We start from the raw sequence: 24,520 nt of genomic DNA on the forward strand, positions 1-24,520 counted from the left end.
GATGGCAGTTCCCTGACATCCACCTCCTCCTCAAGACCCCCTCCTCGTTGGTAAGGTCTCTAACTGTCTCCTCCACTCGAGCGTTGGCAGGTGGTGGAGGAAAACCCCGGAAAGAACAGTCATCATCCTCCGTGGATTCAAAAACTGTTTCCCATCCTCTCGGGTCCCTTCCAGCTGGTTGGACGTCCCAGTCAGATTCTTCTCCCTCGGAGCGTACCCGCGGCCTTCCTCCTCCCCTGAAGATCGGAAACCTACGAAGTCCCCTTCGTCGTCCGTGGGTCCAAACACCTCCTTCAAGAACCTCGCTTGGGGTTTAGGCTTATGTGGGAACAAAGCATGGAACTCCTCCACCCGATATTCCTCTGCGATGGATCCTGCGGGAACCCACGTGTTTTCTGAGCTGGGTTCTCCCTCCCAGGCCACCAAGTGCTCTCTCCACCTGGAATCGAGTATTTCCATTGCTTCATTACAACGTTCCCTCTCCTCTGCATGTGGATGGGTGGACATCCCTCCCTCCCTCCCTGGGAAGTCCTGCCCCTCCCTGTAATGCGAAAGCAGGGACCTATGGAACACCGGATGTATCCTCATGCTGTCTGGCAATTTCAGCCTGAACGTCACTGGGTTGACCTGCTGGATTACCTCAAAAGGCCCCAGCTATCTAGGCTGCACCCCCCTTTTAAGGCAACCCCTGGGATGACAACCACACCCTGTCCCCCACCTGTAAGACCTTCCCTGGCCTGCGGTGCCTGTCTGCCTGCCTTTTATAGACTTCTTTCGCCCTTTCCAAATTTAGCTGTAGTTATTGGTGCAGAGCCTCCATCTCTTCTGCAAATTGCTCTGCAGCTGGCACACTCCATTCCTTCTCTCCATGCCCTGGGAAAGCCCTGGAATGACACCCATAGTTGGCCATAAAGGGGCTCATCCATGTGGACACATGTTCAGTGTTGTTATACACAAACTCAGCTAGTGCTAATTTCTCCACCCAATCATTCTGCCTCTCACTGATGTAGCAGCATAGGCACTGCTACAATATGCTGTTCGCTCTCTCGCCCTGCCCATTGGTTTCTGGGTGCCTAGCTGTCGAGAAGCTCACCTCTACCTGAAGCAGGCTCATGAGTTTACGCCAGAACCGCAAGGTAAACTGTCTTCCGCGATTGGATATAACCCTCAGTGGAGTTCCATGCAGCCTAAAAATGTGATCCACGAACAGCCTGGCTGTCTCCTCGGCTGACACCGCATGGGAGCAGGTCACAAAGTGACACATTTTGGTCAGTAGATCGACCACCACCATCACCGCTGTCTTTCCCCTTGACTTGGGCAGATCTGTCATAAAATCAATGGACACCACCTCCCAGGGCCTCCCTGGTGTCGGTAAGGGTTCCAGCAACCCCGCTGGTGCTGTTCTTTCCCCTTTGGCCCTCTGACACCTGTCACACCCTTGGACATATTCGCATACATCTTCCCTTACCTTGGGCCACCAGAACTGTCTGGTTATTAATAGCATGGTCTTATGCTGCCCAAAATGCCCGGCTGTGGGGTTGTCATGGAGTGGGGTTGTCACAGTCCCCCTTTGTAGTACAAGAGCCCTCCTTTTTCCTTGAAACCCCCATTTCCCCCTTTCCATCTCGTGAGTTCCCTGATTTTTGTCTGATCGAACTCATAGTGTCTGGTGAACCCCACCAGTTCCTCCTGCCCTGCCAGTGCTCCCCCAAATGACCATCGTTCTTCTTGGAACATTTGCCTGGCCACAGTGATATTGTGAGAACGTCTCCGACCATCGGACATGTCTCTTGCCAGGCTTTTTTCTGGGGACAGACCTTCGCGAAATGTCCAGGGCGCTGACAGATGAAACACTTTTTGGCACTTTTCCAGTCCCTCCCCTCTTTCTTCCTGAGCTCACTGGCGTTTGAAAACTCTCGCGCACGGGCTCCATCAATTTCCATTGGCTCAGCTGCTGGCAGATTGTGGGAAGTCCCTATTGGCATCTCAGGAATGCGGCCGCCATGGAAATGCTCCCCTCTGGCTTCCTGCCTTTCCTGAGCGTGCGCTTCCTGCTGTACCCCAATGGCCAACGCTGCTTTACTTAACTCATCCATGGAATGTGGGCGGGGGGCTCTGGATAATTCATCTTTTACCTCGAGATTCAAACCTGCCTCAAACAGTGCTTGCAGGGGTTCAGAATCTAGGTCCCAGCCTAGCTTGTGCACTAGCATCGCAAAACGCGACCCGTAGCTCCTGATGGTCAGAGACCCCTGCTTGAAGCTCAGCATCTCCCTTCGTGTCACACTCCCCTCCACCTCACTGGAGAACATAGTGTCCATCGCCTGATAAAATTTGTCCAGGTCTTTCAAAGCATCGTTCCCTGCTGCTATGAGCAATCTAATCCATTTGCGAGCACACCCCTCAAGGTGTCCAATTACGAAAGCAACTTTCTCCCGGTCGCTAGCAAACTCCCCTTCTTGCAATTCCAACGCATATTGTATCTCTGTTTTAAACGCATTGTAATCTTGGGGCTTTCCTCCAAACTTATTTTTTCCTCAAGGGAATAAAGTTTGTGAGGAAAGCGACCGTGGCACCCGAAGTTCCCCTCCTGCTGCGGCTCCAAGCGCCCCGGGAGCGCGCTTGCTGGGGGAACCGGAGCAGGGAAACGTCTTTGCACCCATGTCTCTTCCTTTTGCACCCCTTTGCCATGTAACATGCATGTAACCCAACCAAGTGGCAGTCGCCACCTGTACGCGGGGTTCTTCCTTTCTCTTCGGTTGGAGGAACCCAGTTGCAACTACCTCGCTTTGTCTCTTTGGTTGCCAATTCCCAGCTTTTCCGACTGCATTCTGAACCTTGTAATTTCTTTTTACAACACTTCAATTCAAATTGGGCTTGGATTTCAGTTTCCTGGAGGGATGGGAATCTAGATTGGAGCAGCAAGGCTATTGAAATCAGTGGGGCTTTCTTCAATGTAAGTGGGGGCTCAGATTTCACTTTAGTAAAGGAGAAACCCTTGGCTGTTGCTATATAAAATAAGAGTCTGGAGCCCAGCAAAATGGTTCCTTTCCTAAAAATGACCTGCCTTGTCCCCACAACAAGTGGAATGGGCAGAGTGTGGGAATGTTCAGGGTGGCAGGAGACGATATATTGTTTATTAATATCCTTCCTAACTTGCACTATTGGGACGCAGGTGGAGCTGTGGTCTAAACCACAGAGCCTAGGGCTTGCCGATCGGAAGGTCAGTGGTTCAAATCCCTGCGACGGGGTGAGCTCCTGTTTCTCAGTCCCTGCTCCTACCAACCTAGCAGTTCAAAAGCACGTCAAAGTTCAAGTAGATAAATAGTTACCGCTCTGGCGGGAAGGTAAACGGTGTTTCTGTGCGCTGCTCTGGTTTTGCCAGAAGCGGCTTAGTCATGCTGGCTACATGACCCGGAAAAACTGCCTGCGGACAAATGTCAGCTCCTTCAGCCAGTAAAGGAAGAGGAGCGCCGCAACCCCAGAGTCGTTCGCTACTGGACTTAACTGTCAAGGGGCCTTTACCTTTTAACTTGTGCTAGCAAGTTCCTTTACTTAGCAGAGTTTACATTCCCCTTCTCACGCACAGCAGAAATCTGGTTGCAATTCAGTCTCCCTCAGATTGAATTGTATGTTCCTGGAAAGATCCCATTCTAAATCCCTCCTAAAAGAATAAAGACACCACAGTCTTATTCATAAGCAATAAAAAGAAACTTTACTCAAGATCAGGCAGAGCGCTATAAGAGAGATTACTTGGGGGACTGCTTGGCTGGCAGCCAGTTCATTCCATGAAGTTCACTGGATGAAAAGAAAATGGAAAAAAGAGAGAGTGGAGCATGCATTGGCCCTTTACAAGGTCTTGAAAGGTCACGCCCACCCACTAGTCACATGCAAGGAAGGATATTCCAGGCCGGTCAGGAAGAACAGGAAGTTTCAACTGGCTGGACCAAACATTCTCTGCGTGTCCACGCTAGCAAAACAAGGAATGTTGTACAGTGGTGCCCCGCAAGACGAATGCCTCGCAAGACGGAAAACCCGCTAGACGAAAGGGTTTTCCGTTTTGGAGGTGCTTCGCAAAACGAATTTCCTATGGGCTTGCTTTGCAAGACGAAAATGTCTTGCGAGTTCCTGCGGTGTTTTTTCCCTTTCCCCCCCTTTTTCCCAAGCCGCTAAGCCGCTTAACAGCTGATCCGCTAAGCCGCTTATCAGCTGATCCGCTAAGCCGCTTATCAGCTGATCCGCTAAGCCTGCTAAGCCCGCTAAGCCGCTAATAGCGCTAATCCACTAAGCCGCTAATGGGCTTGCTTCGCAAGACGAAAAAACCGCAAGACGAAGAGACTCGCGGAACGGATTCTTTTCGTCTTGCGAGGCACCACTGTACTTGACTGATCTCAGTGGATTGCATCCCACACAGAGGTACCAGAGGTTACGGATAGTTTTCTTTTACTATATGTGATTGGCTGATGCAGCTGATGCAAAACTTTGCTACCCATTTATCTAGGAATAAGCCCCATTGAACTCAGTGCCACCTACTGTAAGACTGAGTGGCCAGACACTTTCTGCCACACCTTTACCTTACTCTCCAGCCAAGGGGTCTTGAAGGAGTTATAAGTGGTGTAAAAAGATAATACATCTTCTTTCATTCCCCACTTATCTGGTTCTAAGGAGGTTTATTTGGAATCATTCTTGCAAAGTTTGGAATTGACTTAGAACCAGATGTAAAGAACCAAACAGGAACTCTTCACTTTAGTCACCGTTCCCCACAAAAATACTGGGAACTGTAGTTTAAGGATGCTAGGGGTAACCTGTAGTTTCTTGGAGCGGAGGAAAGATGTGCTCCCCACAAACCAATTGGAACGCATATTCAATAAAGCTGTTTATAATCTAAACTATCAGTAAGCTTCGTGCGAGTAAGGCAGGTAATCTGGAGGCCAAGAGCCTCCACAACATTCCTCTGTTTCAGCAATTGTCGGGACATGTCTGCAGTACACAAACTCAGGCAACTTTATTTTTTATTTTTTAAAAAATAATATTTATTGAAGTTTCAAAAGTTACAAAAATGAAAAAAGGAAAAAAGAAAACAAAAATTACAAAATACAGAAAAATAAAAGCAGTTAAAAACAAATCAATCTTTCCATATCTTGTCTTTCATTTACTTGTTTCCCTGACCTCCTCACACCTCCCTTTTTTGTATTCTAGTTCAATTGGTTATTTCAGCAAATCCTTTCTGTTTTTGCTTTTATCATAATAATTCATCTTAATATATTGTAGCTTTACATTCTCACCTGTTAACAATCCATTTTTACATACCCCTTTGTAACATTACTGCTAAAACCACATAACTTCATTCCAGCATCCTTCTAACATTCCTTAATTTTACAGTGTTTCTGTAAATAGTTTTTAAATTTCTTCCAATCTTCTTCCACTGTCTCTCTTCCCTGGTCTCGGATTCTGCCAGTCATTTCCGCCAGTTCCATGTACTCCATCACCTTCATCTGCCATTCTTCCCGGGTGGGTAAATCTTGTGTCTTCCAATACTTTGCGATGAGTATTCTTGCTGCTGTTGTAGCATACATAAAAAAAGTTCTATCCTTCTGTCAGGGAACTGCCATCGGAAGAACAGGTGGTAGAAAGGCTCCAGGAGAATAGGAGAGACTCTGCAGCAGAAGAGGGAACCAGTAGGGGGAGAGCAGGAGCTCAAAGGGAAAGGGAGTCGGAGGGGAGGCTCTGGGATACTTCCAGTGAGAACAGTGAGGAGGTAACAAGACCCCCTTTAGCAACCCCCACCCCTCGCCGGAAGCTGTCACGCAGAGAGTCCAGGAGGCGCATGTCTGTCAAACAGCTTTTATGTTGGAGTAAGTTCCATAGACGCCCACTGTCGGATTCTACCAGCGACTGACGGAGTCATGCTTTGGGGGGCTCCGTTAGAGACTTAGGTTGGCTGACCAGCCAAAACCCGGAGGGATCAAGCTTTACGCACAAGCAGCTCATTATCCCATCACAGCAATCCGACAGTCATGATACGTGTGAGAAAGGGGGATGAGTGGAAGACCACTATGTTCACCCCCTTGGGGGCTTTTGAGTACCTGGTTATGCCTTTCGGATTACAAGGGGGCTCAGCCTGTTTTCAATCATTCATGAATCACGTCCTGGGGCCATTGCTCTACAAGAACTGCGCAGCATTCTTAGATGACGTCCTGGTGTACTCTGAAAATGAGGAGCAGCATGTGCGAGATGTAAGAGAGGTACTGAGCAAACTGCGAGAAAACCGGCTGTGGGTGAAACTGGAGAAGTGTCAGTTTCATACCAGGGAGGTGGAATTCCTGGGGTACCGGTTGTCTGACAAGGGATTGGCCATGGATCCCAGCAAGGTTCAAGCGGTACTGGAATGGAAAACACCAAAGACCAAGAAGGACGTGCAAAGGTTCCTGGGCTTCGGAAACTTCTATAGGAAGTTCATCAAAAACTTTGCCCATTTAACAGCGCCCATCACGGATTGTCTTAGCAGCAAGAAGAAATTTGTTTGGACGGAAGAAGCGCAGCGGGCGTTCGAACGCTTAAAGCAGGCGTTTGCATCGGAAGAGCAACTTTTGCACGTGGATCTACAACAACCAATGAGAGGGGAGACTGACGCGTCAGACCGAGCGGTGGGGGCCGTGCTTCTCCAGCCGGGAAAAGATACATCTGAATGGAGACCGTGTGCATTCTTCTCGCGGAAGTTGAACAAATCCAAGAGGAACTACACAGTATACGACTGAGAACTGCTCGCCATTCATGAAGCATTCCGGAAATGGCGGCACTTGCTGATTGGGGCGCAGCACAAGGTTCAAGTCAGAACTGATCACAAAAATCTGGAATACTGGAGAACAGCCCGAGTGCTGAACCAGAGACAATTGAGATGGGCCCAGGAGTTCTCCAAATTCCACTTTGAAATTCGTTACGTGCCAGGCTCCGAGAACGTAAGGGCGGACGCTCTTTCCAGGAAACCTGAGTACTTAGAGGGGGAGGGAGCGCCTGAGGAAAGGCATGTAATCCCTGAGGACCGCTGGGTGTGTGGGGCGGCTTTGGTGGGGCAGAGGGAATTGATAGCGAGTACTGAGAACGATGAATACGCCCAAGAGAAACTAAGAGAACTCAGGAGGACAGAGGAGAACACAGGGGGGTTTGAAGAAAAGAACGGGGCGTTGTATTACAAAGGGGCACTGTACATACCCGATGGGGAACTGAGGGGCAGAGTACTAAAGCAGTTGCACGACAGCCCCACAGCGGGGCACTTCAGGCAGCACAAGACCATGTGGTTGGTTACCAGGGAGTTTTGGTGGCCCAAGGTGAGGGAGGACGTACGGGAATATGTCAGGGGGTGCGACAGGTGCCAGCGAGCGAAAGGGGAGAGGCTGGCACCGGCGGGGCTATTAGAACCCTTACCCACACCAGAACGGCCATGGGAGGCAGTATCCATAGATTTTATGACGGACCTGCCAAAATCCAAAGGCAAGACAGCGGTCATGGTGGTGGTAGATCTATTAACTAAGATGTGTCATTTTATAGCCTGTTCACATGCGGTCACAGCGGAGGAAACCGCCAAGTTGTTTGTAGAGCATATTTTCAGGTTGCATGGCGCCCCCTTGAGGGTGGTCAGCGACAGAGGGAAACAGTTTACTTCCAGGTTCTGGAGGAAACTCATGAGCTTACTGCACGTGGAAATCAATTTTTCAACTGCCCGGCACCCAGAAACAAATGGGCAAGCGGAGAGGGCAAACTGGATTTTACAACAATACCTGAGGTGTTATGTTCAGGACAGAGAAAATGATTGGGTAGATAAGTTACCTCTGGCAGAATTTGCCTACAACAACGCAGAAAATGTGTCCACAGGGATGAGTCCCTTTCTGGCAAATTATGGGTGTCATCCCCGGGCTTTTCCAGGAGAGGGAGGGGAGAGGTGGAGCGTGCTGGCGGCGGAACATTTTGTTGAAGAGATGGAAGCGATCCACCGTCAGCTCCAACTCAACTTAGAGAAAGCCAAGGAAGAATATAAGAAGCAAGCAGACAGAAATAGGAGGGAAGGTGAAACTATAAGGGTGGGAAACCGGGTGTGGCTATCCACCCAAGGACTACCGTTCAAGGGAGGGAGTAAGAAATTGAGACCCAAAGATTGGGACCCTTTGAGGTCATACAGCAGGTCAACCCAGTAGCATTCAAACTCAGATTGCCCAGTCACATGAAATTGCACCCCGTATTTCACAGGTCATTACTGTCGCCGTACCGAGAGGGACGTGAGTGGGGGGAACGTGAGAGGGAGGTCACCCAAACGCCTGTGATAGAAGAGAGAGAACGCGACATGAACGTCGCAGGAATCATTGATTCCAGGTGGAAGGGGAATCAGGTGGAATATTTGGTAGAATGGGAGGGGGAAGTAGAGTCAGAAAACACATGGGTACCAGCAGAGGCAGTCAATGACGAGATTTTAATAGAAACGTTTCATAGGCGTTTCCCAAGGAATCCGTAGCCCGTGGCACGATTTAGAAGGGAACATTTCGGGACCACCGATGAGGAAGGGGAGTTTGAAGGGTTCCCAGAGTCAGGGGTGGATGAGGAAGCCGACTCCGACGAAGAAGAGGAAGACGGGGCAAGAGACGGTAAGCCGTGGCAAGAAGTGCTTGAATCCACGGACGACGAGGAGAGTTCCTTCAGGGGCTTTCCACCCTCACCGCCAGTGGGAGAGGAGGCGGGAGGGGGTGAAGGGGCCCCTGGGAGGGAGATGGATGTCAGGGAACTGCCATCGGAAGAACAGGTGGTAGAAAGGCTCCAGGAGAATAGGAGAGACTCTGCAGCAGAAGAGGGAACCAGTAGGGGGAGAGCAGGAGCTCAAAGGGAAAGGGAGTCGGAGGGGAGGCTCTGGGATACTTCCAGTGAGAACAGTGAGGAGGTAACAAGACCCCCTTTAGCAACCCCCACCCCTCGCCGGAAGCTGTCACGCAGAGAGTCCAGGAGGCGCATGTCCGTCAAACACCTTTTATGTTGGAGTAAGTTCCGTAGACGCCCACTGTCGGATTCTACCAGCGACTGACGGAGTCATGCTTTGGGGGGCTCCGTTAGAGACTTAGGTTGGCTGACCAGCCAAAACCCGGAGGGATCAAGCTTTACGCACAAGCAGCTCATTATCCCATCACACCTTCTTTAGCAGCAATTGGCCGACCATGCCGAGGAGAAAGGCCTCTGGTTTCTTCAGGAAGGTATATTTAAATACATTTTTCATTTCATTATAGATCATCTCCCAGAAAGCCTTAATCCTTGGGCACGTCCACCAAAGGTGAAAGAATGTACCTTCAGTTTCTTTACATTTCCAGCATTTATTATCAGGCAAATGATATATTTTTGCAAGCTTGACTGGTGTCATGTACCACCTGTATATCATTTTCATAATATTCTCTCTTAAGGCATTATATGCCATAAATTTCATACCTGTGGTCCATAACTGTTCCCAGTCAGCCAACATAATGTTACGTCCAACATCTTGTGCCCATTTAATCATAGCAGATTTCACAGTTTCATCCTGAGTGTTCCATTTCAACAGCAAGTTATACATTCTTGACAGAATCTTAGTTTTGGGATCTAACAATTCTGGAGGCCAACAGGCAGTCCCAACATTCCTCTGTTTCAGCAATTGCCGGGACATGTCTGTAGTACACAAACTCAGGCAACTTTAGACCCAAAGCCGCAGGGCTAAGCAGCAAAATGTGAGTTTATAAAACTTGTGCATGGTTGTTGCACAAGCACTGGTGTCATCAGTTTATCAACCTGGTGGTCTTTCCGTGGGGCCTAGACATCGCCCCCCCACTTCCCCCCTCAACATGAATTTTCTGGTTATCCTTCCCCCTTCCTTGAAACATACCTAGATCTGTGCTAAGCAAAAAGAACAGTGATCTTCACCACTCTTTTCAGTTCTGAATGGTTTCAGCACTCCAAATTATTGACACCCACACTATGTCAATATACTCTTGTATTATTCTTATTCTTATTTTATTATTATTTATACACCACCCTATACCAGGGGTCTCAGAGTGGTTCACAGAATAAAATAATACAAAGAGACCCAATAATACAAGAGACCCAATGACAATAAGACAACACACCAATAGCCCCCCCCCCCCCCGCTCATTTTAAAAGGGCATAGGATGTAAATCAGATCAGCCAAAGGCCTGGTTGAAAAGAAATGTTTTTGCCTGGCACCTAAAGATGTATAATGGAAAAATGAACTTCTCTGGGGAGAGCAGTCCGCAGATGGGGAGCCACAGCAGAGAAGGCCCTGTTCTCATGTTGCCACCCTCTGAACCTCTTGAGGAGGGGCACACAAAGGGGGGCCTCGGAAGATGATCTCAGGGTCCGGGTAGGTTCATGTTGTTGTAAACAAAATAAATCTGCCCTTTCCCCCTTATGGGGTATGAAAGAGCCCTTATAGAGTCCTTACATAGGTTCCCTATTGGTAGGAGAAAATAACAGAGGCCAACCAAAGAATATTGAGAAGCAAAGCAGCTAGTAAGTCTGATCTTTATTGAACTGTTGCAACAGGGTGCTCCCCTCACCTGCAGGAGAGGAGGAGGACCTCAAACAATGGTGCACAAGGCCTTATATAGACATTTTAAATTCCCTGGCCTGGAGCTCAAGACCACCCCTCCATACGTCATACCTACATCACAGAAACGGTGTTCTACAAAAGAAATTTGAATGTTCTTGTTTTTCCTGCCTGTCAGGTTATCTGATAATGTAGTTTATATATTTATGTACGTGTTTCCTTGGTACATTAATGAACATTTATTATATATCTAAGACCTTAAAATTCTTATTACAATGTGGAAAGAGGCAGTCCTTTAGGTGTTGCGGTCCTGAGCTATTATATCATTTTAACAGCTTGGGAAGTGTATTTTAAGGGTGCTGGGAATTGTAGCTCAGTGGACATAATTCTAGTCTATCATTCTGGACTTGCTTTTTATCGACAGGACCAAGGTGGAGGGCAGTTCCTCAGGCTGCCCACAGCTGGGTCCCCTTCAACTATGCCTCGGGTTTTGAACATTTTGGAAGCCAAACGGGTTTCCGGAAGATATTTCGTTCGCGAACCGAGGTACCACTGTATTAGAATTCATGCACCAAAGCAAGCTGGCCGGGTCCAGCCTCTAGGTGAAATGTAATTTTGCAAGCACTCTGCCCATCTTTCTATCAGCAGAAGGGATGTGCTTCTGCAAGAAAGATAACCTCAACCCCAGGCTTTCTTCCTGCTCTAGACAAATGATTTATTTGCTCTATCCATACATGAACAGAACACAGGGGAAAGGGGCTGAATGTGTGGCACGGAGCTCTGCAATGGGAGGGATTTGGTGTGTTTCTTTCACCAACAGATTCCCCAGTTACTTTAAAGAAGGCAGTTAAATTTCACCACCTAATTGGGTTAAACCAATCCTTGCCAGAAGGGAGGAGCTCCCTTTGCAGCCAGTGGAGTGTGAAAAACAGCAACAGGCAGATAAGGAACAACTGTAAATCGGAAAAGGAAGCATTGCTTTTCCTGCCGCACAACTGAAGCTGAGAGCCTTTCCTCTAACCAGCTGCAGGTCTGTCTCTTCCCTTTTCAATTATACATGATAGTAACTTCCAGTCACCACTAAGATGTGCTCATAGCAACTTTATTTTAAGCTAATATTCTGTAGGTGACACTTTTTTCTCTCTCTCTTTTTGACTTCTTTTTATTCATTTTCTATAACCAAAAAAGAAAAACAAAAATAAACAACACACACCAAAGAAAAAAGAAAACAACCAAAATAAAACACATGAACAAACCAGAAGACAAACATTAATTAACAACAAATAACGGTCGACTTCCCTCCATCTCGGTTTTGGGTTATGTAAATATTAAATCCATTCTGTAGTTTTTCATTTTATATCGTCTACACATTGCAAGGGTTATATTAAACCTACTGTGATTTGTATATCTGTAGAATTTGTTTCCATATATTTTGTGAATTTGGTCCAATCGTCAATAAGCTTTGTACCTTTTTGCTGTCTGATGTTCTGCGTCATTTTTGCCAAATCCATATATTCAAATAATTTAATTAGCCAGTCTTTAACGGTTGGGATATTTGGGGTTTTCCAATTTTGTGCTAACAGAAACCTGGCAGCTACAGTTGTGTATTTAAACATTATATGATCTTCTTTCTTAATCTCGTCTCCGATCGTTCCCAGAAGGAAGGCTTCGGGCTTTTTAACGAAGGTGTATTTAAGTATTTTTTTTCAGTTCATTGTATATGGATTCCCAGTTTTTTTTAACTTCTTCACATTTCCACCACATGTGGTAGAAACTTCCCTCTTTAGATTTACACTTCCAACACCTTTTATCACCAGTCTTGTACATTTTTTGCAATTTCATAGGGGTGATGTACCAACGGTACATTCCATATTTTCTCTAAGGGTAGTACAGGCTGTAAATTTCATTCCTTTAGTTGTAGGTGACACTTTTCTCAAGCTTCAGGCTGGGGGAGGGCGGGGGAGCTTCACTTCCTGAATTTCTTCTTTCTTTGCACCCCTTAAAGACTGAGAAACATTTCCAGAAAAAGTTCAGAACTTTAAAAGGTACAAGATCAACCCCAGTCTCATATTTCTTTCCATTTATTACTCAGAAGGCGATAAGAATTTAGCACTTAGTAAAAACACAGCATCAAAAAGATTGGTGTCCATCAGCTACAAAATATCTAGTGACACTTGATGGGAACAGTTTGTTCCTACAAAACAAGCCTGGGAATTAGACCTTGGAATAGTTAGGCTGCCTCTATGTTCTGTTTTAATTAAGAGTGGAGAAAACACTTTTAAGCTCTTACACCGATGGCATCTAACACCACAAACATGTAATCACATTTATTTGTCTTCATCTGCACTTTCTTGGAGGGGTTTTAGTATTGTTGGCCCCTGTTCCATCTGTGGTGCACCTGTGAGAAAATAAGGCGTTTCTGCATCAATAAATTAGTCTCATTACATGACAAAGCAGTTTCAAGTGTTGTGCAACTGGCTCTGTTTCTCATGAACATTGAAAGAACTTGCAACCTAAGAAACTAATCACATTCCATCTTGTGCTGGCCTTGCAGCTTTTAACATGGATTTGGAAGAAATTGGATCAGTTGCAACTTGTATTCTGGAGACAGAAAATATGGACCATTGTGTCCTACTTGAGCAAACGGGGTAATTTGTTATTGATGAGGGGGTTTTGTAAGATGTATTTTCTGAAACTCAGTAAAACTTCATTATTATTTTTGAAGAGGAAATCAGGTGCTGTTAACGGAAAAATCCGAGGGCTCCCTTGGACAAAAACAAATACACCAACCAGGATTACTTGCAGCAAAACAGCAGCCTGTAGGCTTGATCTTTATTGAACTGTTGCAACAGGGTGCGCCCCTCACTTGCAGGAGAGAGGAAGGACCCAGAAAAATGGTGTGCAAGGCCTTATAAAGACTTTTGAAATTGCCACCCTGTAGATGAAGACCACCCCCAGAAACATCATACATACATCACAGAAGGGGTGTAACCCAAGACCACCCCTCAGATACATCACACCTACATAACAGAAAGGAGGGGTTGAGGGAGGAGTTGGTGGTAACCTGAGTGTCCTGTCACCTGGCTGGTTCCCCCTTTTCCCCTCCCCATGAGTACTTTCCAGGTGACAGAGGGGAGTTTGCAGTTTCCTGCCCCCAGAGGGAAAAGCTGATTATTGTCCTTTGTTCCAGTCCATGCTGAATCCACTCCCATATGCAAGTTCTTTGTGATCTTGATGGTCTTCTGTCTAGGACCATCAGGGTTGGCATAGCAACTGGGTAGGGCTCCTGTGTATGTGCTGGTATGCTCAAGGGATTATGGCTGACCTGTATCAAACCTTCCCCATTTTGTAGTCCTTCCTTCATGGAGTAAAATAAAAGTGGAACAGTGCAAATCCGATTTATGGTTGATTTTCTATGAATTTATAACAGAAGCATAGCGTATGTAGTGTGTGAGTGTGTGTGAAGTTTGTACAAACTGAATGATTGGCGGGGGGTGGGGTGGGGTTCCTGAGACAGTGCTAACGCTGAGCTCTCTTTCTTTCTGAGTTGATCCAGTGATTGCAGGGTTCACTAGTTAATAAGTCACTGCCAGTCAACAGAGCAAGGAGTCCCTCCCATTTGTTTCCAGCATCTGGTATTCTGAAATATGCTTTGTCTTGTGTTGCGAAGTCACACTGCCTGGGCTAGTGACATGGAGAGGTCATAGTGCTACTAACACAGCAGTTTGACTTGATCCCTAGAGACATATTCCACACAAATGGATGCCAACAATAATAGTTAAGTAACTACGTCATTTTGCAACAGCAGAAAGTTAGACAAATAACATAATATTTGATGGAAGATGACCTTGCACCTGAACAGAAACAGTACTGAATGTGAAAAGTACAGAACAGGAAATAAAGTTATGCCTTCTTACATCCCTACATGCAAATCATTAGGGACGTAAGCTCCGATCAGCTTCCTAGGACGTGTTGGCAACATTTGCACTCGATACTCTAGTCTATATAATAAAAATACCTTTATTGCCATTGTACAACCTGTGTACAATGAAATTAAACAAGCCTCCCCCCGCAAACACTCAGTCTCGTTGCACTCTGTGTGCTTATTGAATAACACACCACCTTGGAAGTCATTTTCGTTATGTTATTTTCCGCTCAACAGCCTAACAGCCCATGGATAAAAGCTAGTTTTTAGACCAGGGGTCAGCAAATTTTTTCAGCAAGGGGCCGGTCCACTGCCCCTCAGACCTTGTGGGGGGCCGGACTATATTTTGAAAAAAATAAATGAACAAATTCCTATGCCCCCAGATAACCCAGAGATGCAGTTTGAATAAAAGGACACATTCTACTCATTCTGAGTCCCGGACCGTCCGCGGGCTGGATTTAGAAGGCGATTGGGCTGCACCCAGCCCACGGGCCTCAGGTTGCCTACCCCTGTTTTAGCCAGTTGGTACAGCTGATTATACTTCTATAATCAGAGGTGATGATTTAATTTAACAGTTAAATCAGCTATGATTAAATGGGCACAAGACTTTGGTCATGACATTATGTTTGCGGATTGGGAACAGTTATGGACCACCGGTATAAAATTTACAGCATGTAATGCCTTAAGAGAAAATATTATGAAAATGATTTACAGGTGGTACATGACTCCAACCAAGCTCGCAAAAATTTATCATTTGCCCAATAATAAATGCTGGAAATGTAATGAGATGGAAGGAACCTTTTATCACCTTTGGTGGACCTGCCCGAAGATTAAAGCCTTTTGGGAAATGATTTATAATGAAATTAAGAAGGTACTTAAATGTACTTTTCATAAGAAACCGGAGGCATTTCTTTTGGGCATGGTCGGCCAATTGGTGCCAAAGAAGGATAGGACATTTTTTATGTATGCTACCACAGCGGCAAGGATCTTATTATCAAAGTATTGGAAGACACAAGAACTACCCACACTGGAAGAATGGCAGACAAAGGTGATCGACTATATGGGACTAGCGGAGATGACTGGCAGAATCCGTGACCAAGAAAAAGAGACGGTGGAAGAAGACTGGACGAAATTTAAAGTATATTTGAGAAATTGTTGTAAAATAGAGGAATGCTGAAATGTCAAGGGAAAGGAAAATATAGAATTACAGCTGTAATTGATTATGTGTTAGAAGAAACTTAAAGAGAAAATAAGTAATTAATTAATTGGTGTGAAGAGTTGCTGAAAAATTTTTAAAACAGAGATGCAGAAAAGGGGAGGTAAGGGGAAGTCCGAGAAGCAAGGTTATGAAAATATGTCTTTTTGAAATTATACATGTTTGTATGTTTTTGATTTGTTTATGTGTGTGTATTGTTTTGTCTTTTTTGTGTTTGAAAAATTAATAAAAATTATTAGGTGATGGCTGGGGTGTGAGTCATCCCTGAGAATTTTTCTCGCTCTCCTAAGGCAATGATCCCTTGCGATGTCATCTAGTGGACTCAAGGGACAGCCCATGAAATCATGTGCTGTATTCACCGCTCTCTGTAGAGACTTTCTGTTCATCTCTGTTCATCTCTGGGTTCTCGTTCCCATCCTAACCATAAATCTCTGATCTCCTTTGAAAACTTAATAAAAACCCAGCATCAAAAACACTGGTGCCCATCATCTGCAAAATACTTAGTGAAACTCAGTTGGGAGAGTTTGATCACACAAAACAAATCGGGGATCGGACCTTGAACAAATACAGTATGTGGCTCATTAATGACAAAATAAGGCATATGACCTGTTGCCTGCTAATGCCAATATTTGAGCTAATATTTGAGCAAATGCACAATATTTGAACTCAGTGTTGCTTATGTATATAGAGGTGAAAGGTAAAGGTAAAGGACCCCTGGACAGTTAAGTCCAGTCAAAGGCGACTGTGGGGTTGCGGCCCTCATCTTGTTTTCAGACCGAGGGAGCCGGCGTTTTGTCACAGACAGTTTTGTGGGTCATGTGGTCATGTGGCCAGCATGACTGAACCACTACTGGTGCACGAAGGACTGTGATGAGTGCCAAGCGCACACAGATATGCCGCAGCAGTACCTATTTATCTACTCGTGCTGACATGCTTTCGAACCACCAGGTTGGCAGGAACTGGGACAGAGCAACAGGAGCTCACCCCATTGCACGTATTTGAACCGCCAATGTTTTGATCAGCAGGCCCAAGAGGCTCAGTGGTTTAAACCACAGCACCACCCACTTCTTTGCTTCATGCAAAAATACTCCTTCCTCTTCACAACACTGCGAGGAAGGCTAAATTGAGTGGTGGCATCATAAAAGGTCTTCCAGTGAACTTCTTGGTGGAGCAGGAATTAGAAATATCTTCCTCCAAGTCCTGCCGGGGTGTGTATGCATCCTAATGCTTGAATTCTTTTTCCCTGCAGGTTTCAGCCATGTGGCTCTACCTGGCTGCCCTGCTGGGGCTTTACTTCCTTCGCCGATGGTACAAGGAGAGACATCTGGTGGAGAACCTGACGGAGAAATATGTCTTCATCACGGGATGTGACTCTGGCTTTGGAAACCTACTTGCCAGGCAGCTGGATTCCCGGGGCCTGCGGGTGCTGGCAGCCTGTCTCACGCAGAAGGGGGCAGAGCAGCTGGGCAAGACCACCTCAGAGCGCTTGAAAACCACCATTCTGGATGTCACCAGCACAGAGAGCGTGGCAGCAGCAACGGAGTGGGTGAAAGGGTGCATTGGGAACAGAGGTGAATCTCTACCTTCCTTGTGGTGCCTCTGTGCTATTGGTGGGACCAGCGCGGGATTTACGTATAGGCTAAACTAGCTATAGCTTAGGGCTCCACTCTCTTGGGGGCCACAAAAATATAAAGGAAAACAACAACTGGATGTACATTTCCAAAATATAAGATAAAAAACAAATAAAATAAAACCTACACATAACAACAATGTTTTGGGTTGTGTAGGCTCCTATGATGTAAGTAATGGGCCCCGCCTGCTAGCCTGTTCTCTAAAATATCACTGGTTTGCTCATATCTATATCAATTACTTTGATAAAATACATATTTTGTTATGTGCAAATGGCTTTAGATACCTATTAGGTCCATAAATTACCATATAGCATATATTCAGCACAAAAAAACAGCTACTATTTGTTGTTGACAAAGGACGGCAGGACATACAAAGGGCCCCATTACCTTCAGTAGCTTAGGGCCTCATCACACCTAAATCCAGCCCTGGGTGGGACCAGGGATTAGAATTGCCTCTCTGTATTCATTTGTAGGCCACTTCCCCCGCATAATTGTGCCCAAAGTGGCTCAAAACATGTGAAATGAAGAATAGGGATAACAATTCAGAAAAGAGTATTAGTATAAGTAAACACAAACAATCTATGCATGTGATTAGCTTATTTCCAACTTTATTGAGCTCTGCTAAGGTTGCCTAAGAGGATGAACATGCCTTCTCTCTTCACACAGGGCTCTGGGGCTTGGTGAACAATGCAGGCATAGGGATCCCAGCAGCTCCCAACGAATGGCTGACCAAAGATGACTTTGCAAAGGTGATCAATGTCAACCTTCTTGGGATGGTTGATGTGACGCTACACATGGTGCCCCTGGTGAGGAGAGCCAGAGGGAGGGTGGTCAACGTGTGCAGTACGATGGGACGCCTGGCCTGTTTTGGAGGTGGTTACTGCCCGTCCAAGTTTGGTGCGGAAGCCTTCTCTGACAGCCTGAGGTAAACAGAGCAGCTCTTTAATGTCCTCTTCTGCTTGCTTTAGTGCAACCTCCAGATGGGTCATTCCATATCAAGTGATCCAACTTTTTCACCCCATGGCACCCAGTTATCTTCATATTTTGTGCATTTGTTGATTGAACAAAACTAAGTTTATATCTGAATTTTTAATTTTTTATCTCATCCCATTTTTTAGTTATTAGGGTTTGAAATTTGAAAAAATTGACAATTTTGGCCTTGCCAGACTACACAAAAACCTTAAAAGCTCAGACCAGAATTGAGATACGTCAAAAGCGAAAACATCAATCTCTTCAGAACTGCTTGGGATTTAATATGATATATGATGAATTTAGCTTAACATTAAAATTTAAGTTATAAAATTTATTTTTTTAAAAAACGATTTTAAAATACCGTATTTTTCGCACCATAGGGCGCACCGGACCATAGGGCGCACCCAGTTTTTTTGGGGGGAAATAAAGGGGGAAAATTATTTTTCCCCCAGGCGCGGGGCTGGGGCGGGGGAAGCTCGAGCTTCCCCTGACCCCAGCCCCCAAACAGGCAGCTCTCTGCAAGCCATGGGAGCGCTCCCGCTGCTTGCGGAGAGGTCCGCGAAGCCTGGGTGCGCTGAGCTCAGTGCGCGCAGGCTTCGGCATGCTGGCAACTCTCCGCAAGCAGCGGGAGCGCTCCCATGGCTTGCGGAGAGGTCCGCGAAGCCCAACACAACCCAGCGCTGGGCTCCCGCTGCTTGCGGAGAGGTGTGCGAAGCCTGGAGAGCGTGAGGGGTCGGTGCACACCGACCCCTCTCACTCTCCAGGCTTCAGCGAAAGCCTGCATTCGCACCATAGGACGCACACACATTTCCCCTTCATTTTTGGAGGGGGAAAAGTGCATCCTATGGTGCGAAAAATACGGTATTTAAAATATTATTGGGTTCTAATTAGGATAGATGGGTCTTCTGTTATGTTCTGGAAAATATAACAGAATAAACAAAATTTCAAACTATATTAATTATCAGTTACTTCAGGCATTTCTTTAGAAAGTCATTCAATTAAAAGGTGTCTGAAAAGCTAACCAGGCTTTTCTTTTAAACGTCTGTTACAAAGCTGAGTGATAGCTTGCTATTGCATGATAGAATTAATGCTTTGAAAGAATTCTTGTTAGTACTTCATTTCATGAGCATTACAACAAAATACATATCAAACAAAATTATGAAAAAATTAGGGTTTTTGAATTTGCAAGCCTGAGATAGGATGTGTGGCTCCCAGTCCACTTTTGCTGGCCATGTTCTAGATCAGGGGTCGGCAAGGTTTACTTAGCCTGGGTCGGTTCACTCAAGCAGAGATCCCTCCGTGGGCTGGGTCACGAGTGCGTGAGTGTGTTTCCATGATTTCCAGCATCCGCGCAGACGTGATTTCTGGCGCCACGGGAGCGAGTGCCCATGCCGCACAGAGCACGGGGACTCACTGAGCGGGCGGCTCAGTTCGTGGGTGGCTCGTGGGCTGGTTAAACGACCCCCGTGGGCCGCTTGTGGCCCATGGGCCTTAGGTTGCCGACCCTTGCTCTAGATGGTTTTGTCTAGGTCCTAGGCCAACCTGCCTGGCGGTGTTGCTGGTGTCACTTAGGAGAATATGATACAATATCTTTATTGTCATTGCCCCATACAGAACAATGAAATTGAAAATCTACATAAGACATTCAAAACCCTCCTAAAAACTCTGAAACCTCATTTTAAAATACAATATACTCCTATAAAGACTCCTTATACTGCGTTTAAAACCAGAATTGCATTTGGGTAGAAACAGTTTCTCAGGCGGCTAGTCCTGGTCTTTATAACCCTATACAGTGGTATCTCAGGTTAAGTACTTAATTCGTTCCGGAGGTCTGTACTTAACCTGAAACTGTTCTTAACTGTTCTGAAACTGCCGCACCGCCGGAACACAATTTCTGTTCTCATCCTGAAGCAAAGTTCTTAACCTGAAGCATTATTTCTGGGTTAGCGGAGTCTGTAATCTGAAGCATATGTAACCTGAGGTACCACTGTACCTTCTTCCAGAAGGCAGAAGCTGAAAGAGATCATTTCTGGGGTGCGTACTATCCTGCGCTATTTCTGTCGCTTTCTTATGGCACTTGACAGCATAGATTTGATCTAAGGTGGGATGAGTGCACCCAATTATTCTCTGCAGTGAATGAATGAATAGACTTTATTTGCGTAGCCGACAGGCCATAGCATCAAAGGACAAACACCGACAAAAATACATTACGAATATAGTTACCATAAAATCTTATTGTCAGGGAACTGCCATCGCAACTAGCGGAGGAGGTGAGGCTCCACAGCGATGCTGGAGAGGGGCCAAGCAAGGAGAGAGGCAGGTCTCCGGCTGGGGAAGATAATCAGCGCTACACCAGGGATAGAGGGGGGCCGATGGGGGAAGCAGAGAGGAGGCTCCAGGACTCTTCGCAGGAGACCAGCGAGGAGAGCACAGGTCCTCCGCTGCCCAAACCCACCCTGCGCAGAAGACTTCCGCGCAGGGAAAGTAGGCGGCGACTTGGCGTCAAGGAGCTTCTTTGCTGGAAGAGGTTCAAGAAACGCCCACAGACAGATTCTGCTAGCGACTGAACAGCCACGAAGTGAAGGGCTGTCCAGCCAGGAAAGGTTTAACCAGGCCACCTAGCCAGGAGTGGCGGCAACTTACGCACGAGCAACCCCATATAACCATTACACTTATGACCTATTAAAACCCTAGGTAGAAGCTGGATTATCATTCATCAATGACCCTTTGTCCCATGGGCGGTGGCCTTTTCTCTGATAGATTGTTCCATGTCGGTTAAGTGAATAGACCAGCCAAATTGAAAGATTATAAATATAAATACAACCTCGGAGGGATGAAAGGGAGACAGGGAGAAAGAAAATAATAACCAGATGCAGATAAATTAATAATCTCAGTACTTAAAACTTGGCAGAGCTAATAAAATAATAATAATAAAACGTAGTAATAATAATAATAATAAGATCCTAGGGGAGAAATGTGGGTAACGACACTGATGTCATTCAGATAGCAGCTGTCAGTCTCATGGCTCTCTCGATAAATTTGGCAACCTTCTCTGTTGTCGAGCTGCTCTGGTCGGCTAGGAGTGAGAACAATTTGGCTTCACAAGAGCGACCCGAGATGGCAGATAGGAGCGGCGTGATGGTCTCGTCCCTGAGATCTTTATATAGGGAGCAAGACAAGAGAACGTGTGACACAGTCTCTACATAGCCAGCTCCACAGGGGCAGAGGCGGTTCTCGAATTAAATTTTTTGATATCTACCTTCAAGAACAGCTGAGGGTAACATATTTAGTCTGGCCAGTGTAAAGGCCCGCCTGAGTTTTGGAATGGTTAAGGTAGACAAATAAGGTGCCCGAAAAGTGGGAGGGGGGCAGATAAGCGTACCAAGCACTAAATTTCTTAATATAGGCCAGGTTATTCTGCTGCTCAATGTCCTTCATGTGCTGGTCAATAAAGGTTTTTGCCTTGGGGAGACCCATTTTCAGGAGATGCTGTGCTTGGAGGCCACATGTAAGTAGTTTTTGATGCACTACTTTGGACCACCGACTTCTATGAGCATCTCGTGCTACTAGAGGTAGTAGTCCGGATGGGTTTACATTTAAGCGAAGCCAATAGTTGAATGTTCTTAACCAGGTCCGGGTTTCGACGGAGTGGAGGCCAGTCTTCTCTGCAGTCCTTACAACCCTGGACAGCATTGTTTTTCCCCTGGCCATGCAGCTCCCAAACCACACACACAGACCATAAGTTAATACACACTGAATAGTACAATGGTAGAATGCCATCAACAAGTCCTTTGAGAGATTGTTTTTCTGGAGGATTCTCAGCAAAGCCCTTTGAGAATAGAAGAGCCCAATGTGATTTGTAAAAAAGTTGATTATGGTGTTTAAAATGTGCATATTTCAGCTATTTATATACCACTTAATTATCAAAGTGTTGACTTGCTGAATTGATGGCATTAAGATCAAAAGTCTGCATGGCCCCTTTTCCTGGTTGCATGCCCTGTATTCTCCTTCCGCACAAGCAGTGCTATTTTTCTAGAAAAAGAGGTGCTCAAACTCACCATGAACACCTCCCTCATTCTCTCAGAATGGCAATAGCACCAGAGAGGTGCTGGAACTGAGTTCCTGTGAGTTCTCCCTGAAATAAAGCCCTACAAACAAGGGAGTTTGGGAGAAACCCATGGCTGCTCCTTTTTAATATATATATAAAGAAGGTCTGAGGAGGGATGCGGGTGGTGCTGTGGTTTAAACCACAAAGCCTAGGACTTGCCGATCGGAAGGTTGGCGGTTCAAATCCCCACGATGGGGTGAGCTCCCGTTGCTCGGTCCCAGTTCCTACCAACCTAGCAGTTCGAAAGCACATCAAAGTGCAAGTAGATAAATAGGTACCGCTCCGGTGCGAAGGTAAACGGCGTTTCTGTGCACTGCTCTGGTTCGCCAGAAGCAGCTTAGTCATGCTGGCCACATGACCCGGAAGCTGTACACCAGCTCCCTCGGCCAATAAAGTGAGATGAGCACTGCAACCCCAGAGTTGGCCACGACTGGACCTAATGGTCAGGGGTCCCTTTACCTTTAAAGAGGGTCTGAAGCCAACAAAATGGTTCCAAACAAAAAGGAGTTTGAAGCGCCAGCATTCTGATGGCTGCCTCTTAATGCAACTGATATTGTGTCATATACAGTGGCACCTCAGGTTACATATGCTTCAGGTTACATACACTCCGGATTATAGACGCTTCAGGTTACACACTCCGCTAACCCAGAAATAGTGCTTCAGGTTAAGAACTTTGCTTCAGGATGAGAACAGAAATTGTGTTCCGGCGGTGCAGCGGCAGCAGGAAGCCCCTTTAGCTAAAGTGGTGCTTCAGGTTAAGAACAGTTTCAGGTTAAGAACAGACCTCCAGAACAAATTAAGTACTTAACCTGAGGTACCACTGTACAACCATTGCTGTGGTGTTTAGTTGCTGGGCAGAGCAGGGTCAGGCTCACGCAAGAGGACAAAAGATAGGAGACTACATTTCTCTTCTTTTCTCTCTTCTTTTCCCCCTTCTTTTCAAAAAGAAAGGTGCCTCTTTCCATGAATCCAAAAACATGACCTGCAATATTACTGTGGCTCAGTAACAAATGATAGCTCTTTACTTTTCTTCCCCAATTCAGGAGAGAGCTCCATCCTTTTGGAGTCCGAGTCAGCATAATTGAACCTGGTGGTTTCAAAACACCTATTTGCGCAAAACTAGTAGAGTATTTTCAGACTGTATGGAGCCGGGTACCTTCTGACATCAGAGACACTTATGGGCAGCAGTACTTTGAGCAATGTGAGTAAAGATGGGGGAGAAAATCAGTTCGATTTGCATTTTAATGCAGACTTATCTCGTTTACAGTTCAAGAAACAATAAGCGAACTGACAAACAGCTTTCCTTCTGAATTTGCACTCGCCAAAATTTTGCAATGCAGTCTGGAAGCACCTGAAGGTTCTTTTCTTTGGCATCCAAAATAGTTCCAGATGTTCCTCCTTTGATTTAGCTATCATAGAGAGAATGCTCAGAAGATTAAATTTGCCTCCTGTGTTGCTGCAGATCCAACTGTTCATTTGTTTGTTTCTCTCACACAGCTTGCAAATCGTTCCAAGAACTCACTGATGGTTGCAGCGACAACCTTCACCTGGTCACCGACTGCATAGAACATGCCCTGACATCCTGCTCCCCTCGCACTCGCTACTCTCCAGGCTGGGATGCAAAGCTCTTCTACCTTCCTGTCTCTTACTTGCCAACCACCATTGCAGACTATGTGTTGACCCGCTCTGGGCCCAAACCAGCACAAGCCGGGTAGATGATTGTGAAAAACAACATGACAGGTGGCCAAACAATCTATGGATGGAACATTGAATCTTTTAGGATCCTATTGAGATGCAGGCTTAGTAATCAGGAGCTGTAAAGAGAAGTGGTTTTATTTTTCTTTGATTCTCTACTATTGGCTGATCTAGGAATAAGCCCCAGTGAACACAGTGGAACTTACTGTAAGTCTGATAGACATGCATTGTATCCTTATACAGTGGTACCTTGGGTTAAGTACTTAATTCGTTCCGGAGGTCCGTTCTTAACCTGAAACTGTTCTTAACCTGAAGCACCACTTTAGCTAATGGAGCCTCCTGATGCTGCTGCGCGATTTCTGTTCTCATCCTGAAGCAAAGTTCTTAGCCTGAGGTACTG

The 24,520-nt window shown here is 46.0% G+C and overlaps 3 protein-coding genes across 8 annotated transcripts in view; 2 read left to right on the plus strand and 1 right to left on the minus strand.

Annotated features, from left to right (window-relative positions):
• LOC310840197 (17-beta-hydroxysteroid dehydrogenase type 6-like) overlaps positions 1 to 24,520 on the minus strand; it is a 257,115-nt gene that overhangs the window by 98,592 nt on the left and 134,003 nt on the right. The window lies entirely within an intron of this gene.
• Positions 1 to 24,520, plus strand: part of LOC310840203 (retinol dehydrogenase 7-like) — a 486,845-nt gene that overhangs the window by 19,981 nt on the left and 442,344 nt on the right. For 3 of the 6 annotated variants that reach the window (XM_083729508.1, XM_083729507.1, XM_083729509.1), the window contains exons 2-5: positions 16,964 to 17,285; positions 18,012 to 18,270; positions 23,469 to 23,626; positions 23,923 to 24,490. In XM_083729508.1, coding sequence (XP_083585634.1) covers positions 16,973 to 17,285; positions 18,012 to 18,270; positions 23,469 to 23,626; positions 23,923 to 24,140 — 948 coding nt within the window. In that variant the 5' untranslated portion in view covers positions 16,964 to 16,972 and the 3' untranslated portion in view covers positions 24,141 to 24,490. Of the gene's footprint in view, positions 1 to 11,154; positions 11,604 to 16,763; positions 16,860 to 16,963; positions 17,286 to 18,011; positions 18,271 to 23,468; positions 23,627 to 23,922; positions 24,491 to 24,520 lie in introns of those variants that run through there. The other 3 variants (XR_014561845.1, XM_083729506.1, XM_083729505.1) reach the window with 3 other exon arrangements.
• The window catches only part of LOC310840198 (retinol dehydrogenase 7-like), a 47,114-nt gene that overhangs the window by 18,519 nt on the left and 4,075 nt on the right, over positions 1 to 24,520 (plus strand). The window lies entirely within an intron of this gene.

This window comes from Podarcis gaigeae, assembly GCF_964106915.1.
Source record: "Podarcis gaigeae genome assembly, chromosome: 2".
In the NCBI taxonomy this organism is placed as follows: Eukaryota; Metazoa; Chordata; class Lepidosauria; order Squamata; family Lacertidae; genus Podarcis; species Podarcis gaigeae.